The sequence below is a fragment of the Vespa mandarinia genome, chromosome 12, assembly GCF_050613455.1.
Source record: "Vespa mandarinia isolate Hongniang chromosome 12, ASM5061345v1, whole genome shotgun sequence".
Lineage (NCBI taxonomy): Eukaryota > Metazoa > Arthropoda > Insecta > Hymenoptera > Vespidae > Vespa > Vespa mandarinia.
The window spans coordinates 5634728-5653324 of record NC_140821.1 but is presented as its reverse complement, the minus strand read 5'-3'; the positions used below and the strand labels follow the sequence as shown (position 1 = coordinate 5653324).

At 32.5% G+C, this 18597-nt stretch overlaps 2 protein-coding genes across 2 annotated transcripts; both read left to right on the top strand.

Moving 5' to 3' along the window:
• The first annotated feature begins 1115 nt into the window (after positions 1-1115).
• LOC118449592 (uncharacterized) lies at positions 1116-4677 on the top strand. Its single transcript, XM_035884359.2, has 4 exons — positions 1116-1253; positions 2066-2261; positions 3094-3259; positions 4524-4677. The coding sequence occupies exons 1-4, from the start codon at positions 1116-1118 to the stop codon at positions 4675-4677; spliced, it is 654 nt and encodes a 217-aa protein (XP_035740252.2).
• A 7603-nt stretch (positions 4678-12280) lies between these two features.
• On the top strand, positions 12281-17743 carry LOC118449584 (uncharacterized). Its single transcript, XM_035884351.2, has 3 exons — positions 12281-12483; positions 15990-16285; positions 17584-17743. The coding sequence occupies exons 1-3, from the start codon at positions 12292-12294 to the stop codon at positions 17741-17743; spliced, it is 648 nt and encodes a 215-aa protein (XP_035740244.1). The 5' UTR covers positions 12281-12291.
• Positions 17744-18597: the final 854 nt, after the last annotated feature.

Below are 18597 nucleotides of genomic sequence, written 5' to 3'. Positions count from 1 at the left end.
GTCAAAGCACGTCATTGTCAATATCCTCTTATTTTCAATGCGATATATATATACCTTTTAAATGCAAAAGACCGTCATAGATTTCACGAATAAAATTCTCTTTTTGAATATTTATCTAACATAATACGATATACGTTAGTAGTGTATATTAGTGTATATTAATCGCCATGTAGTTTATTTCGTTTGAGTAGGAAAGTCAATAATTTATTCTGAATTTGAGATACGTTGGAGGAAATTTTTAAAAATTAAGACAAGTTGATGGATCGTTTGTTATAAATCTTTGATGTTTAGATAAAATAACAAATAGTTGATGGATGAGATAAAAAATAATGAAATCTTCAAACTTGTTATAGTTGAATAAACCGAATAAGAGCTATCTGAATTATATCACTTATTGATACATTATATTATAATACGTAAACGAGCAAAGAAATGTATAAAGATATATAAGATTTTTCATCTAATTCGAATACTTGACATATATATGTTGCTTATGATGATATGTTAAAATGATAAAGAAAAAAATATACTATAAAATATCTGAAGGGATATGATTTCGCCAGGTTTTCTCATAAGTGTGTCCTATTTTACATACACTTATTCAGATGTACGGACGCATACATAGAGAGAAAGAATGCCCTATAAAATCGAATGATCCGATACGACCGAGAAAATTAGTCGCGTTATATTCCAAATTACGGCATCGTTCATTGGCCATAAGAAGAAAATTAATTTGCATGGCAATGAAGCACATTTGCCTGCCGTATAGGTTATTATTAATGATGTTTTACGTGACACGTCGTCGGCCGTTTAGGCATCGAATTGATTTTAATACGGGCTCGCATAACTTTAATGCCGTTTGATATCGATATCGACGGCAACCCAGTTATGTTATATACATACATACAATAATCGATAGAGAGACTCGAGAACGGTAGTGGTTTATCCTATCGGCTGCTCGTTGAGCGATCTCGTCTCTCTACAAAGACGGTTCATTAGCCGTTTAACCCGCGGTCACTGAACTAAATGCCGTCATTAGCGAGTATAATTGTCAGACGTAGTCTAAGCTTCTCAATTTTCTACAGTCTCATCGACACCTTCAATCGACAAAGAAAATGCGATCGCTCTTTGAACCTTCGTTGAAATTTCTTTTAATTTTTTACTCTTTTTTTAATCATCCTTCGGCCTATCAACGAGACAAAAGATATTTGGTTTTTCCACCACCGGGTACCAACGCTCCAACTAAAGTACAGGTACTTTGGAAAAAATGTTATTAATGATATGTAAATCATTTATATTATATTTATTTGGTCAGTATTTTTTAAAATAATTTTGTTTCATTCAAATATCTCATTCAAGTATCTACGAATATTTCTGTCAGTATTTATGATAAAATATCAGTACGTAATATAAGTAGACAATATAAATAATTAAATTGGAATTATGTTTGGGTTGCATCTGGATTTATTATAAATATTGATCATCTCTTTAAAATACTGGCAAATTATTATATTTACAAATATTTTAATTAAAATACTAACATTTTTTTCATTAATCGATGTAATATTGACCACTTATATTACGTACTGATATTTTATTATTAATATTGACTAATTATTTAAAAAATTAATTAAAAATGTTTAAAAATACTGATTCAATAAATAGCAGCATATGTAAATATTATATAAATCGACGTCTCTCGTAGCTTTAATTATGATCAAAAGAGATTACAAATTATATTAACAAATAAGAAGTTATTTTTGCTTTTGTAAAACAAATTTAATGATTATAAAGTTATTAAATATTAACATGAAAATTATTAAAATTAATTCTTAACTTTTGGTCCTTTAACGTTCTTTCGATTATTTCGCATTAGCTCTTTTATTCCGTAAAAAGTTGGATCGCAAAAATGTCGCGATTGATCGCGTTTATCCTTTATCCTTTGCATCTCAACACCCTCATTCTTATACCCTTTTTCCAACCGTTCTCTTAACCGTCGACCGAGCTCGAATACGAACGTGATAAACGATCGATGACACCTGCCTATGTTTGAAAATCGTTCCAGCTAATCCTCGGGCTCGGTTTACCCATGGAGATCGACGTCAGCATGATTATCGGATATGTGATGAAATTTAATTACGTCCTGCCCTATAACGCCTCCTACTTGACGGATTCATTCGTACGGTATGAGAGATCGATCGACCATGACGATTCCGTGAAGGAGAACAATGGATTTGACATTCGAACATCGAATATACTTGGTAAGTCTTTTTCTTCTATTCTTTCTTCGAATATAATTCGATATAAATGTATTATTTAGCAAAAATTTTATAAAAGATTTGAACGATTAAAATTTAAATAATTTAAAATATAATATTTGAGATTAAAATTTTTTGCCTAAATTCAAATTCTTCGAGTGATTTAATTAGTAATTTATTTATAATGATTCTGATTAAAAAGAACAAATTTTTTTTAAATACCTATAATGTTTTCTTTTTCGTTTCTTTCCTTTTTTTTTTTTATTTATTCTTTATATTTATAATATTAAAGATCTTATCGATCGAATCGAGCTAGATTTCTTACGTAGCATGCATTATTTATTAAAGTTAAGAACATTGCGGTAATAGAGATTGCCGTTTCGCGTTGAAGATTTTACCTACTTTAATCCCTGTCCCCGCTTTGAAATCCGACCGATATCCAAGAGGATCGAGATGGAAAAGTGAAAGAAAGAGACCAAGTCCTTATAGATAGTATATATTTGTGTGTATATATAGATAGTGTATATTTGTGTGTCTATATATATATGTGTGTGTGTGTGTGTGTGAGAGAGAGAGAGAGAGAGAAAGAGAGAAGGCTTAGTGCTTGGGGATAAGACGAAGATTCTCTTCCTTTACATATTAATAAGGCCACTTTTGTTGGGTACACCTTACCCCTCACGTCAGGGCCGTATCACAATGGACGAAAGCCCTTGCTCTTCTTTATGGAAGAATACGCTTTCTTTAGAATCCTCTTTTTCCGGGACTCTTTCTCTCTCTAACTCTCTCTTTTCTAACTCTTCTGTATTTTATCGTTATCCATCTTCCATTCGATTAGATTCACCGACTACATCCAGGTGGGAACTCTACGAGATCCTCGAATCGATTTTGGAAAATTCACATTATGGCAAAGTCTGCCTTTTAAGAATGATTTGCGAAGTTGCTGATGTACCATTTAATAGAATGCACGGACTTGCAGGACAACTATTTCATGTACTTCTCACGTGAGTATAGTTTCAAGTTCACTTCTTCAACATTTTCTTTTTCTCTCTTTCTCTCTCTCTTTCTCTCTTACGTTCGTTTTAATTAGAATAGTCTTGCGTATGTATTATGAAATATTTTGGCCGATCACTATTATTGTTAACAATGAAATTATATCGTCGATAATTGATGAATTGTGCTCTTCATTATCACTAATGTAGCTACATGAAACAATAGTTGACCACTTTGGTTCCTTTAATATATCCATTCGCGATGTTTAAAATCTGCCAGGCATCATCACCTCGTTTACCGGTCAGAATGAATTGGATTATTTATAACAGTGCAGACTCGTAGCGACGTAGATGACGTTGCTGTTCATTGGATTAATTTTACACGCGTTCGCGACGAAGCACCGTCCGAGTTCATTGGCAGAAAATATTCGTTGGGAAACCTTCGTATGTGCATACGTGTTATATGTATATGTTGTATAATATTAATGGAACGCCATGTGGTTCATCGTTTGATGATGAAATGAATCGCATCAGCGTGGGCTACGTCAAAAATAATTATCTCTTTGGCTTATTTTCAATCGATTAATCTTTTGATACTCGTTTTTCATCGTTTAGATCGTATTCTTGTGAAAACTTCCCTTTTATTTATTTAACTCTCTATAATTAGATTTTTTTCTTCCTTTAAAAAAGATTATATAAACTAGAAAATATTATACTTTGGATATGTATTAACAATATAATTAAATATTTTTTAATATTTTATTTGAAAAATCACTATGTAGTTCACAGTTTTGTATATACATGAACCATAAATCACACACACATATATATGTATATATATATTTAGTATTATCGATTATATTATTTATAATAATTTATTAAATTAAAAAATGAGGTAGAAAGATACTTTAAGATTACGAGGAAAAATAATACCTTTCCACATCGTATAAGATTTCAAAAGATTTGTTTTTTATAGGATACTGTTTTCCAGAAAATTTAATATGCTTAATGTTTTTTTTTCTCTCTCTGATAGCGATTTATCAATATTCACAGTATTATTATCATTATTATAACTTTTATACGTGTCAGAATTTAACAAAATAGTTATCCGATTTAAAAGCATTAATATTTCTTTTTTTTTTTCAACGAATTAATTCAATTTCCAAAAAAATTGTCCAATTTTGTCTACACCTAGCAATAAAAATCATACCTGGTCCGTTTCTGGTTTTAATTTTCATAAATTCCCTAAAACAGAATCCTCTTTATTTTGTTGCAGGCCTTCAACAACGTCCGATACGTTTAGAACGCATGCCGATCAGGAATATCACGGTGCGGAATTGGCAGGTCGACAAAATCCCGAGCGATGTCAGAGTATATTTTCCGAATGTCCGGAAAGTCTGCTCGAATACTTTACCGAGATTCGAGAATAATTTATCGCTTGAACGTTGTTTCGCGTATGCATCGGCGTTATAGCGTTTGCAAACGTCCGTTCGAACTCATTCGCCTTCGGGGTTGAGATAATAAAGTTGATTCAAATTCCGTAATGTTACGAATTTTCGTCAAGAAAATATTCCATTGGAAGTAGTTTTTTTTTTTTTTTTTTATCACAACGAATGAAAGCAAGACAGTAGTCAAAGATCGTCGATCCCAATTATCGAACATCTTTTTTTCTTTTTCTATTGTTAAGATCCTGAAAATATAATTTTGAATTCTATCAATTCATATCAATTCTTTCATTGAATCTTATTTTTTCATTTTCATTTAATCTCATCGATTTTTAAGACACTTAATTAAAAGAAAAAACAACACATATATCTAATGTGAGAGAAATGAGATAATTATTTGTTTCAAATATTCATCTGGTTAAATTGTCGCATGACAATCGCAAAGTCATTTAAAAGTATCTTGGTGAAACGTTTTATTCTTATCATTCGATGCGGTTCGTTCGGACGATTGCCGATAAAGAATATGAAGTCGATAAATTTCGAGTAATTCCCCGGAGGATTGTCAAGTGAAATTAAAGTTCGAAGAAAAGATGGCGCCGGCATGCTGTCGCTATTACTACTGGATACTGCACCTATACCTCCTCTTTATCCTCCGCCTCCTACTACTACTACTATTGCTATTGCCACAGGTGTTCCTTGTCTTGCACATTGCCGTTGCACTGTTCGACACAGATACGCGAAAATGCGCACGGCCGAAACGTAATTTATGACTTGCGTTGGCCGTTCGGTATCGCCCAAGCCAATATTAGAAATATAGAAAGGAGAAGGAGTCGAATGAAAGAAGATGGAACAGAACAGAAAGTGAGATAAAAGATAAGAAGAAAAAGATAACGAAAGAAAACGAGAAGAAAAAAGGGAATGCGAGAAAAAGTGAGATAAAAGAGAGGAAGGCACAGAAAGAAAAAGAAAGAAAAAGAGAGAGAGAAAGAGAAAGAGAGAGAGAGAGAGAGAGAGAGAGGGAGGGAGAGAGACAAAGATGAAAGGTGGTGAAAGAAGTGCCCGAGGAAAAAGGGAAGGAAGGTTATAACGGGCCCTCGCAACAGAACGTGACGCAGTTATCGGACGTTATTGGCAGTTCTTTCTTTCGATAACAGGTGCGCGTAAAGAGAAAATACTCTTCGTTGAAATGAATAGGGGAGTAGAGCGAGAACGCGTATGAACGAGAAAGAGAAAGAGAGAGAGAGAAAGAGAGAGAGAGAGAGAGAGAGAGAGAGAAAGAAGGAGAGATGAAAAAAGCCGGTTAAAAGGTAAGTAGTAGGGGTTACGAGGGTGACCGAGGACCAGTTTCTAGGACAAACCCATTCGCGGTAATTAACAACGGACGACAATATATGATTTTACTTCCGCTTCGTTACATCGCTGTCGATATAGAAAGCTTTGAACTTTGCAAATCTATTCTCTATCTCTTTCTATCTTCGACATATAGTATAGATATATGCATACATAGGTGTGTATATATATATATATATATATAATATGTATATATATATATAATATGTATATATATATATATACATATAATATATATATATAATATATGTATAATATATATATATATATAATATGTATATATATATATAATATGTATATATATATATATAATATGTATATATATATATACATATAATATATATATATAATATATGTATAATATATATATATATAATATATGTATATATATATATACATATAATATATATATATAATATGTATATATATATATATACATATAATATATATATATAATATATGTATAATATATATATATATAATATATGTATATATATATACATATAATATATATATATAATATATGTATAATATATATATATAATATATGTATATATATACATATAATAGAAAAAGATATACCTATATATATATATAAGTATATCTTTTTCTCTCTCACTCTAAATTCGAGTCGAAAGTCGGCACGATTTGTGGCTCGTCGAGTCGATGTCACTTATTTCGGACTGACGAATGAAAAGAGGCCGCGACGGCGGTTTGTATCCACGTTGCCTAATGGTTTTTCGTTACGTTTTCGACGTGCAATCGATCGTTACTCGACGTCCGTCGATTCTCCTCGTCTACGTTCGACAACTTCAATCATGACAGCAATCACTTCGCGACAATCGAAAACTTCGCGTTCGCGTCAATCGTATTTCGAAATGGCGAAAACTCGAAGAAAATCAAGTTACTTGATTTTTTTTTCCTTTTTCACCTTATTGCAATACACTCTGCACACATCCTTTTCTCTTATCCCTTTCTCTTTTTCTTCTAGCGAAGTAAATTCTATCTTATTCTCGTAGTTTTTATGAAGGCGCTTTCATTTATCGTCGTCGGGTGTCGTAAAAATGTAAAGAAAAAGACGAGCGAATCCCACAAATGCCATAGTACAAGGGTTGTTGTACTTTGAGTAAGTGTCTGTCAGAGAAAGAGAGAGAGAGAGAGAGAGAGAGAGAGAAAGAGAGAGAGATGACTATTCCAAGGGGTTGAATTTTATTGGGTCGTTCGAAGGTAGTAATTCAATTCCATGGTGAAATCACACTCCACGCATCAGGATATACACGTGAACCGAGTGAACGGTCTTCGATGTCCATCCAGCCCATACCTCTTGCTACTACACCCGCTGCTAGTTCTCGTATCCTTAAGTCCTTGAGACCTTGGACTACGAGATGTTGTCTCTCTTCGTTGGATCTTTGTGGCCACCCTAACTCTCGCTTTTACGACTCGCTCCTCTACCATCTATCGAGATTCTCCGATTAGCGTGGATTCAACTTTCTTACGAACGTTATCGTCTCAGTAAGAAGATCTATTTGATTTAGATAGATAGTAAAACTACTTCGTTAAGGTAAAGGATATTGGATTGATATATTAAACGCGTAAAAGTTAATAATGGCGATGATAAATGATAATAAATGAACGTTAGATATATACTCGTTAAAAGTGTTCTAAAAAAGATTAGAAATCAAGAGAATGGATGTTCTTAATTATTGACAGGAAATCCAGTTTACGCGTCTCAAAAGGTAGAATCATCTTGGAGAATTCACAGGCTAATGCTTCGAGCTATTTTTACTGTTCAGCGTCGTCAGAAACAAGTGAAGTTTGAGAGTGAGTGAGAGAGAGAGAGAGAGAGAGAGAGAGAGAGAGAGAGAGAGAGATTTCAAACTTCATATTGTAAGAATACATTTTTTGGTTTATTCAAACTGGAACGTGTTAACCTGCCTCATGGAAGAGGAAGTTTGCCGAAGGGCTGTCGAGTTTTCTCGAGACTCGTTGTAAAAATGGTCCAGTTTCTATATTCATCTCGTGTGAACCTTATGTCCGAGTTTCGTTTATAATCTCAAATAGTTGAAAGAAATATGAGAACGAGAGTGTCCGTTTTAGTTCGTTAAAAATCGTCGGTATTTTAACCCTTCAGGAAATATATTCGATTGAAGATCAAGTATGGTTCGGTATCCACTTGAAAATCATTCGTTTTCCGCGTTGAATTATGACGGTTAACCGCTCGTTCGTGAAAAGACTTTGCTCTAAATACAAACTCAGGGAATACTCTAAGTAGCAATGATCTTCAACGTGAAGATCTGTTGCTTGTTATAGTTCGAGCGGATTCTTAACATTTCCTAAACAGATAATTTATAATATGTATATAGTATCCATTATTATATCTAAATAGGTATATTCCTATTTCTGTTTCCTTAATACCATAATACCATAATACCATAATACTATAATCTCTCTTGACTACTTCTGAAAATCCGATAGCAGATAATTTCTCGTATTATCGTCAATCTCTTCGTAATAATAATAATGAGTTATGATTAGATTGTTGTCAATGAGTGAAAAAAATTATAAATTATTTAATATTGAACAATTTGTTTGGATAACGATAGAACTTCGTTTTCTTTTCTTTTCTTTGAAGTATCGCTGACTCTTGTTAACAAGAAACCTGTTGTATCAGAAATCACAAAGAAAATCTTTCTTTCTTTCTTTCTCTCTCTCCCTTTCGCATCGTTGGGCCAAGAGATGAAGCTGAGGGTTGAAGAGATAGAGACGGAGAGAGATAGAGAGAGAGGAGACAGTCTTTTTCCACTGATCAAGATTTACGATTGTTCGATCGGTCAACATAAAAGTTGGAGCGGATGCGAAAAAAGATGGTATAAACCAGGATGTTTTCCTTCATCATTGAAATCGTGATACCTACCTCCATCGTGAAATCGTCTCTGTCGTCCCGCTTATTAGATCGTCTCGAAAGAGATATGACGACTAAAGATTTCAATCGAGATATAGTTGATTGTTACGTTATCTCGCGAATTTAATCCTTCGATTCTGCTGTTGGACAACTTCTATCTTTCTGCTCATTTTATTGTTAGTTATAGCGAACAAACACTTTTCGTTATAGCGTCATAGTAATTGTAAAAAATTCATTGAAAAGCAATAGAATCAATCAGAAAACAAGAAATGAGAAGTTAGAGACGTAGAAGTGGTAACATTATTCGTATTATATATAAACGTATACAGGACTAATGTACATATATATATATATATATATATATATATATATATATATACATACATACATATATATATATGTATATATATGTAGGATATTTTTTGAAACCCTATCTGAAAGATATTCTGATCACTTACTCTTCGTTAATACATACATTATTAATGTAGATACTATAATTAAGATGTTACAACTTAAGATACTACAACTTTTCTCTCTTTCCTTGACTTACTTAAGGCTTTACTTGTTACTTTTTGTTGGTCCATTCAGGACCTTCGTCGTTGTTCCTCTCTTGGTCTACTTATGACTATTCTTCCGTTGTTTTGAATGTTCCTTACGTTGTTTTTTGATTACGTACACCCCACTCACATTCGTGTATACGCATTCGGTAACTCTTATCACTCTTTTGTCCTATTTTTTTATTTCGTTACTTATTTTACTCACGCTGCATTTTCATCTTATTCATTCTCTCAATATCTCAGCCCCTTCTCATCTTTTTATAAACAATACATTTTACAAAGTACAGACTATGCTCTGTGCAACTGCCGACCGATTTGTTTCATACACACATGCACATAGCTAATTAATGTTAGAACCTTCCATCTTTTTGTTTGATTACCTATAGATTTACTTATCTCATGCATGCATACACACAGCTAACTAACTCTAGAACTTTCCATCTCTTGTCTAATTATCGATAAGCTTATCTCATACATACACACGTACACAATTAACTAGCCCTAGAACCAAACATTCAAACACACACATATATGTATGTATATTATTTTATTACTTTATTATTTATATATTTTATTACTTAATATTATTACACTAAAATATATTTCATATCCTATACATGAAATATAAATGTAAGATATTGAAATATATATCATCTCAGATATATTACAATATTCTACAGAGAGAGAAAAAAAAAGTAATAATCGGTCAAGCGTTTTCATATGTTCATTGTATTTTCGGAATAATATTTTGATTTTCATTAAAACGTAGTTTTACAAAACATGAGACGTTACGTTGGTCTCAAGCTAAATTTTGACGAGTGGACCATTCGAGAATGGCACGAGTAGTAGTCACTAGCTAGTATTTCCCTTTCCATTTTCAATGTGCCACAATTTCGACGTATTTCAAGAGAACATTCCGCAATATTTAGAAACGTGTCTAGAAACGAAACGATATTATTTCGTTTACACGTACTTGACACGGCCTGGAGTTTCGTAGTCGTCGAATGTCCGTGATTTGGAGCAGTTTGTTCGAAGGGTTTATTATAAAACCTTGTTCGTCGATTTCGCGGTTTCTACAACTTCTTTATTAGTACTATTTTCGGAAGATTTTATTTTTTTTAATTAGACCTAGATATCTATCCATATTCCTTACAACTACTTTTTCGTTCGTCTTTATCATGAAATTATTAGGATTATTTATAAATAAAGTAAATCTTTAAAAGTAAGTCTTTATTATAGTTTATAATATAGTACAATGAAATATTATTAAATACAAAAAAATGAATATTAAAGAATAATAAAATAATTGTAAAAATTATGATAAATTATAATAAAAAATAAATTCATTATTTATAACAATATTTATTAATGAATCAAACAAGTATCTTAAAATTTTTATATCTTGAGAGTTGACTAATAAATAACGTTGGAATTATCAATATTTTATATATATATTTTATATTTTATGTCAATAAATCGATTTAATATTTATTATTAAAAATTTTGACATTACTTATCGATTATTGAGTACTTTAAGAAACGGTTCATCTTTCTTTTTAAATAAGTTAATAAAGTATGTTCGACGAAGAAAAATAAAAGCATATTTGACATGTTTTAAGATTGTTCGGATTTTTAAACGGATTAGCATCGTCCAAATTCGTCGAGCGTCTTTATTACTATATAACATTCTTTTGCGAATCTTTGTAATAAGAAAGGCAGCCTCAAACCAGTTTGTGGAAAAATGTCATAGCGTCAACGTAACGAAGATCTTTTACAGGGCGAATGCGAGGCTAGCGCGTTTCGTAATTCGAGGACATCGTGGAATCTCCGTGAAGCAACGGGACGCTTTATTCCAGCATTAAATTGAATTACAACTCTCCTTCTTCTTCCATGAACGAGCTCATAAAAGTCACCCTTCTTGTATAAGGGGATGGAACCTTATGTAGGTAGTCGCCTAATGCAAAAATTTCTTTCATCCTTGCGACCACAATTGTTCCTCGAAATTTCTTGAAAAAAGAAAAAAAGAAAAAGAAGAAAAAAATTCTTACGAAAAAAAAAGAAAAGAAAGGAAGGAACAAAAAGATAAATAAATAAGAAACCGCTCGACGAGTGCACGAGAACAGAATTATGCTGTCTAATTGAACGAATAAACCTTTCTGCAAGAAACCACAAACCACACGAGCTCGTATTAGTACAATTATCAGAGTTAAATGGTAAAATAAAGAAAAAGAAAAAAAGAAAAAAGAATTATTCCACCGGTTTTCTACGAACTCTATAAGTAACGATGTTATTATCTATCTATTGTAAAATATCTCAACACGTTTGTTCGACAAATACGACATTATCAACTTTATGGATTTACTTAAGGATGAAGAAGGAAATAAGAGAGATGCAAAGTAGATAAGAAAATATAAATATTCGATAGATCTCGATCCCGTTTTAGGCGTAACGACTCGTGAATGAAGCATGTAAGCGTTACAACGTTTCATTTAATTGATTCGACGAGGTAGTTTAAGCAGGTAGCTTCTTTGACGGATCATCGCGGTTTGTAGAACGATGTAAACACCCGGCAGCGAGAGAACTTTACAGATGTCTGGAAAGAATCCAGTTCGAGAGCACTCTTCCACTTCTTTTGTTCGTTGCTTCTTATTCTCTCTCTTTTTTCTCTCTCTCTCTCTTTTTTCTCTCTCTCTCTCTCTTTTTTCTCTCTCTCTTTTTCTTTTCGTTTTTCGTAAACCTCTCCGTTCGATCAGCAAGTTAGATCGTTAAGAAGGTAGATCCGAGTATAGAATGTCAACTGCGAAGAGAATTGTGCTGTTTTTTCTGTTATTTTGGCAATCTGAAAATTCTTATCAGCGAATCGACGATATGAAGGATGTGATCGATTTTCGAGGAGCAGCGAAGATCAACGATATGACAATCTCATCGAGGGAAAAGAGAGCCCTGATCTTTCCCGGTCCACAAATACCCCCAACTCTTTTGGTACGTTTTCATTTGATCGAAAAAACTATATTCTTCCTTTTCTTCTATCCTTCTTGTTTTTTTCTTTTGTCCTGATTCTGAATAGTTTAATAACATTTAGAAATTGATTTAATGAAAATACGCCTCCTCGTCAATCAATTATTTAATGTAATATATATGTATATACGTGGAATATTTTTGTGCTTTATTAATACAACTATTATATTTAAGATATTACAATTTAAATGCTACAGCTCTTTTCTCTTTCCTTGATTTACTCAAGGCTTTATTTATTACTCTTTGTTAGTCCACTCAGTACTATCCACTCAGGATCTTCGTCGTTATATCTCGCTTGGTCTACTCAAGACTTTCGTTGTTACTTCTCGTTGGGTCTACTCAAGACTTTCATCGTTACTTCTCATTGGGTCTACTCAAGATTGTTGTTGTTATACTTCACTGTATCTACTCAAGACTGTCGTTGTTATACTTCACTGGGTCTATTCAAAACTGTCTTTTACGTTGTTCTTTTCCGATCACGTAAATCTCAAAGTCTTTCTCATCCCCATTTGCATTCGTACATACATATTCGGTAACTCTTATTGCTCTTTTGTCTTATTCCTTGTTTCGTTGGTTATTTTATTTACGCTGCATTTCCATCTCACTTTCACTTTCTCAATATCTCAATATCTCTTTTTCTCATAAACAACGAAATTCACAGAGAATAAACTGTCGGCCGATTTATCTTATACACGCAGTTAACTAAATGCCAGAACCTTCCTTCTTTTTTTTGACTATCGATAGGTTTACTTATCTTATACATGCATACATACAGTTAACTAATTCTGGAGTCTTTCGACCCTTGTCTAACTATCGGTAGGTTTATCCAATATATATATATATATGTATATATATATATATGTATATATATATATATATACACACTAACCAATTCTAGAATCTTCCACCTTTTTGTTCGACTGATAGATTTACTTATCTCATGAATTCTTACACATAGCTATTAACATTGTTTAATTATTTTTTGTCTAACTAACTTTATTTTTCATCTTTTGTCTAATTATTGATAGGCTTATCTCATACATACACGTATATAACTAACTATCCTTGGAACCTTCAAATCCACATATATATATATATATATATATAAATAATATAAATAATTTTGAAGAAGACAAAAATTTTTTTTTTATTCCGTTACCATTATTTCACATGTAATCAAAATACGTATATGTTTATTTTTTGATTAATTTTCGGAGGAAAAGTTTACATTTTTGTGATATTTCTATCTCAATAATTTTTTTCTGAAATAATATTGTACTATCTCGTTGTAATAGAAATATATACGAGAACGTTATTTATAGAAAAAAACAGACTTATCGTACGAAAGAAAAAGAGAGAGAGAGAGAGAGAAAATATTATTTTTACATGATTAAAGCGAAACGAAGAGAATAAACATGGACGGACTCGAGTCATTTTGTGTAGATAGATATCTAGGCATATTCGAGGCACTTTTTAAAGTAAGGTTCTATAAGAGAAACTGTAATTACTCTGTTTTAAGGCGTCCTGTACTGGACTTTCTTAAAAATATAGTGGTGGAACATTAACGGGAACGTTGATGGTAATTAGGATAGCTTAAAAGTATCGCAAGGAATATTGTGAGATTAATGTCGTGTTATGTTGTCGTCGTAGTTATTTCATTGTTGTCGGTGTGTTCGCGTTATTGTTATGCATTCTAATTATCAGACTTATAAAAAATATTGCATTGACAAATTAGCAATGCTGATATTTTCAATGTTTTTACATTTAAACAATTGACATTGTATTCGATAAAAAGCTACAAATTCTGTGAAAAATTCTGACATTGTTTATTAGCTAACGTAATGCAATAAATCAAAATATAAAAGAAACACAACGAGTTACGTTGGATTATAAAATAAAATTCCGAATAAACTCTTGTTATTTTCGATAATTAATATCTCCGTTCATAACAAATAATAACTTTTATAACAAGGTTTATCGTTGTAGAATGTAAACAGGAAGGGATTGCGTATGAAATACGGATACATTCGATTTGCGTCTAATTATCGGGAATCCAATCACGTACATAATTAGATCGTTCGAATAGAGGAGACATGATGCAATGATTACTCCAGCTCATCGTTGAATTCTATTCTATTCTATATCGCATGAGATGGGGGAAGTGTAATCGAGCGTTGACAAGGAAGTTTGGTGGTAAGAGGTAGTGCACGTAAACATAAGACGAACAAGTGCATCATGGTAGACGTTTAATTATGCGTCTAATTCTAGAATAGTCAGGCACAGTAAATCACATACTGTCTAGTTTCAATCATTCACTTGATTTTCTTCTTTATCTTTTTGAAAGTATAAAAAAACTCGAAAGTTAAAAATGGTTCGAGAAATGATTGGAAAGAATCTTTTTTTTTTATATCAATATATAATATATATTTGATATATTTATTTACGAAGACGTAACGAAAGGCACGTTACCTTTAGTTCCTATGAATTTTCGATAAAAACCACCACGAATTTTCACGGAGAATCATGTTCGCGTCTGGATAGGACAGTTTAACGAGATTCGCGAAAAGCTTTTTGTACGCGAGACTTGTGAAAAGCGTTTTTACGTTGGTCGAGTTGGTCGAGTTGGTCGTTCGAACGCGAAATCGATATAGCCTATTTCTTCTACCTGCAACGACCGGAAAAGGAAAGTATGGAAAGGGAGAAATAGATAGGTATGTCGATCGTTTCTACCTGCAAAGGATTTATTATACCTTCGTTCTTTGAAGAATTCCTTTGGATGAATATGTAGCTAAATATAAAACAGTATCTTATATTGTGAATCAAGATAAAGATATTACAAAGGAATAAGAGTATTAATTTTTTTGTTATTCGAAAATATACTATAATACTACATCGATATTATAATATTACAAGTTTTAAATATACATAAGTGTATATCAATCAAGATAGAAAGGATTATCGTCGATAAAAAAAAATGATATCGTTACATTATTACGATCAGAATATAATCCTTCAATTTCTAATCGAATCGTAAATAAAACTTGATCTTCTTTCTACGCATAGACCGTGACAATCGTCGTCCAACATCCATGATTTTCAGACGATCGTTTGTAGTTCGTCCAATTTCCGTAGGAGGCTCGTGTACTACTACGATGTGCGCCGTCGTCCGTGTATGAATTTCCGATAAAACCGCGAATTTCCGCATTGGATCGTTTCGAGAGTATCTGGATGGTGGCTTTCCTCTGGATTGGTCGAGAAAATACACCCGAAACTCCGATAGACCGATACTTTATTTTCAACGGTGAAATAATAAATCCTTACTGCATATTTGCTCGAATTGCCTAACACGATAGTAATTTTCATCGTTGTAACCATGCAAAGGTTACAATTAGTCTATCTTAAATTAATTATATTTTCGACTATCGAAATTTATTTCTAATCTCTATGATTTATTTCTCTTCTTTAAACAGTTGATCTTTGGCCTAGGAACACCATTGCAATTAGATAGTGAAAGCGTAATCGTTGGAGTTTTTATCAAAATAATATATGCACTGCCAATAAATAGTACAGATTTTACTGAGCCTGGAGTTTATTATACCAGAAATACCAGAAGCAGATGGAGTATTTATAAAATTCTTGAAAAGGCTGCAACCATTTATGGATTTGGTGGAAAAGCCTGTTTGTTAAGAGCCATTTGCGAGATAGCTCACGTACCCTTTGATGCACATCACGGATTATTTGGTCAATTGATGCAACTATTTTTTAAGTAAGTAATTAAATATTATCATTTTCTTTTTGTTCCTATAACTAATTTGTGTATTGTATTTTTATTCTTTTCATTTATTTTGTTTAATTTAAATACGTTGATAAATAGACAGCATTGCTTTCGTGCAACGTGAAATTTTATTTATTTCTCAATTAAAATTGAGAAATAGTACAATTACAGTATCCATGCTATTTCGTTTCGTTCCACAAACTGTCGTAGCATTAACCATCGAGTCACTGTCCCACTTCTAAATCATCCCTTTGCGGTACAATTATGCTAGGAGTATACTTGAGAAAATCTCTAATGCCAACGGTCCGCTCAGAGAAGTTAATAACATTAGCATACACGACAAATTTACGCAATTTGTACATACTATATTTATCTCCTTTAGTTTCATGGTATAAGTCAGCTTTCTCCGTACGGCCAAAATTCGAATTTTCAAGATAAGATTGGATAATCTTATTATTTCATTGACCATTCGAAGAACGTACGAAATACAAGAGCAGAATTCGGATACTATATATATATATCTAAATACGTTTTCGGTACCATCCACATACAAACCATTTTATCATTATTATCAGAGTAAATTTAACGCACTCAGAGCTTCTACATAAATCCTCATTTATGAAATACGTAGGTATATACTCGAGCAAAAGAATAATGCTGGCGGTGAGATACATATCAAAAATATACTATAATAAAAAGAAATATACACATATACACACACACACACATACATATTTGTCTTTATAAGTAGGTCGCTTGTAGTAGTAATTTTTGTCTTATTCAAGATAGTCTTACTATTATTATCCAGCAAAGAAATGTTTTTACATCAATTTTCTAAAATCTCGAATTTATATACAAAATAACTATAATAAATGAGAGAGAAAAAATTTTGAAGAAACGTGAAACGCTATCGTGGGCGTGTAGTTTAAGATATATCCCAACTCGGGAAAGCAGCGACCTTACTTATCGATCGCGTAGTCTAGCTGTGCTACAGATTTTCGAAAATTCAAGAAAACTTCTGGGTAAAATGAAAGAGATAAAAAGAGGAATTCGAGAGATGGGAGAAAAGAAGGAGGAGGAGAAAAAGAAGAAATAGGAAGAAAAGGTGGAAATGAATCGAAAAAAGAGAACTACGTCCATCCTACTCTCTTTTGCTTTTGTTCGTAGTTGGGACAGTAGTAGTGGTAATGGTGGTGGTGGTGTTGGCGGTGACATGCGTTGGCTTTCATAATTTTTTCAAAGAAAGAACGCCGTTGTTGGACGGTGAAGAATTTTTGTGGATTTTGCAGGCCGTCGAGTACCGAGGAGGAGTACGATGAGTACGGGGATCGAGAGTACAGGGCAGCCGAGCGGCTGGGCAAGCAGGTAGCGGGCGAAAACTGCCACGCCCTTTATCCGGAATGCCGCAGGAGTGTGCTCGACGTATTTTCAACAGTGCAGTCCGCGTGAATCTTTCACCTTTCTTTTCTTGAATTGTTTTTTAATATATAGGTATATATCAAGTGACGATGACGTCAAAATTGTCATTGTAGTTTTATCTTTTTTATCTTTCTTTTATATTTTTTTTTTCCTTTTTTCTTTATTCCACCTCTTAAAGGATTCATTCGCTTTAAAAGCGTGTTTCGAACATAACTGAAATGTTTGAACGATAAATTTTAACAAATTGTATTTCTATTTGTTGAACGAATAATATTCATTAAATTTAATTTTTATCGATCGATTATATTAATATATATATATATATATTTTTTTTTTTTTTATTGTATGAATAATGAAAATTTGTATTTTTTATAGAGTTTATATAATAAAAAGATAAAAGAAATATTAAAAGGAAACGAGAATAGGTTTCCTGGTAGTTCGAAAACCATTAAATTCGAAGTATCCTTGCTCGTTTTCAAGAAGTTATCGTCTAAGATTTGTAAGCTCACCGTGCGATAAGCGACACCCAACGTGGAAAGCTCACAACGCGGAAGCTCGGAGAAAGCACGGTTCGTCCTACCACTCGCGGTGCTGTTATTTATAACTTTTAAAACGTTGCCCGAGATTTAGGAGAACTCTCCCCTATGTGCAATACCGGATGGGGCCACTTTACTCGCGTCGTTCGTATATTTTTGCGAGGATCAGAAAGGAAAGAAAGTATTTTAAAGACAAGAATAATTTGTAGGTATTGATTAGAATAACATTCGAGTTTTTGTTTTGTAAATTTTCATTTTATTTCGTTTTATCGGAGTAAATGAATAAGAAAAAACATAAAAGGAAAATACACAAAATCGATGATGATGTAAATAAAACACTTTCAATTT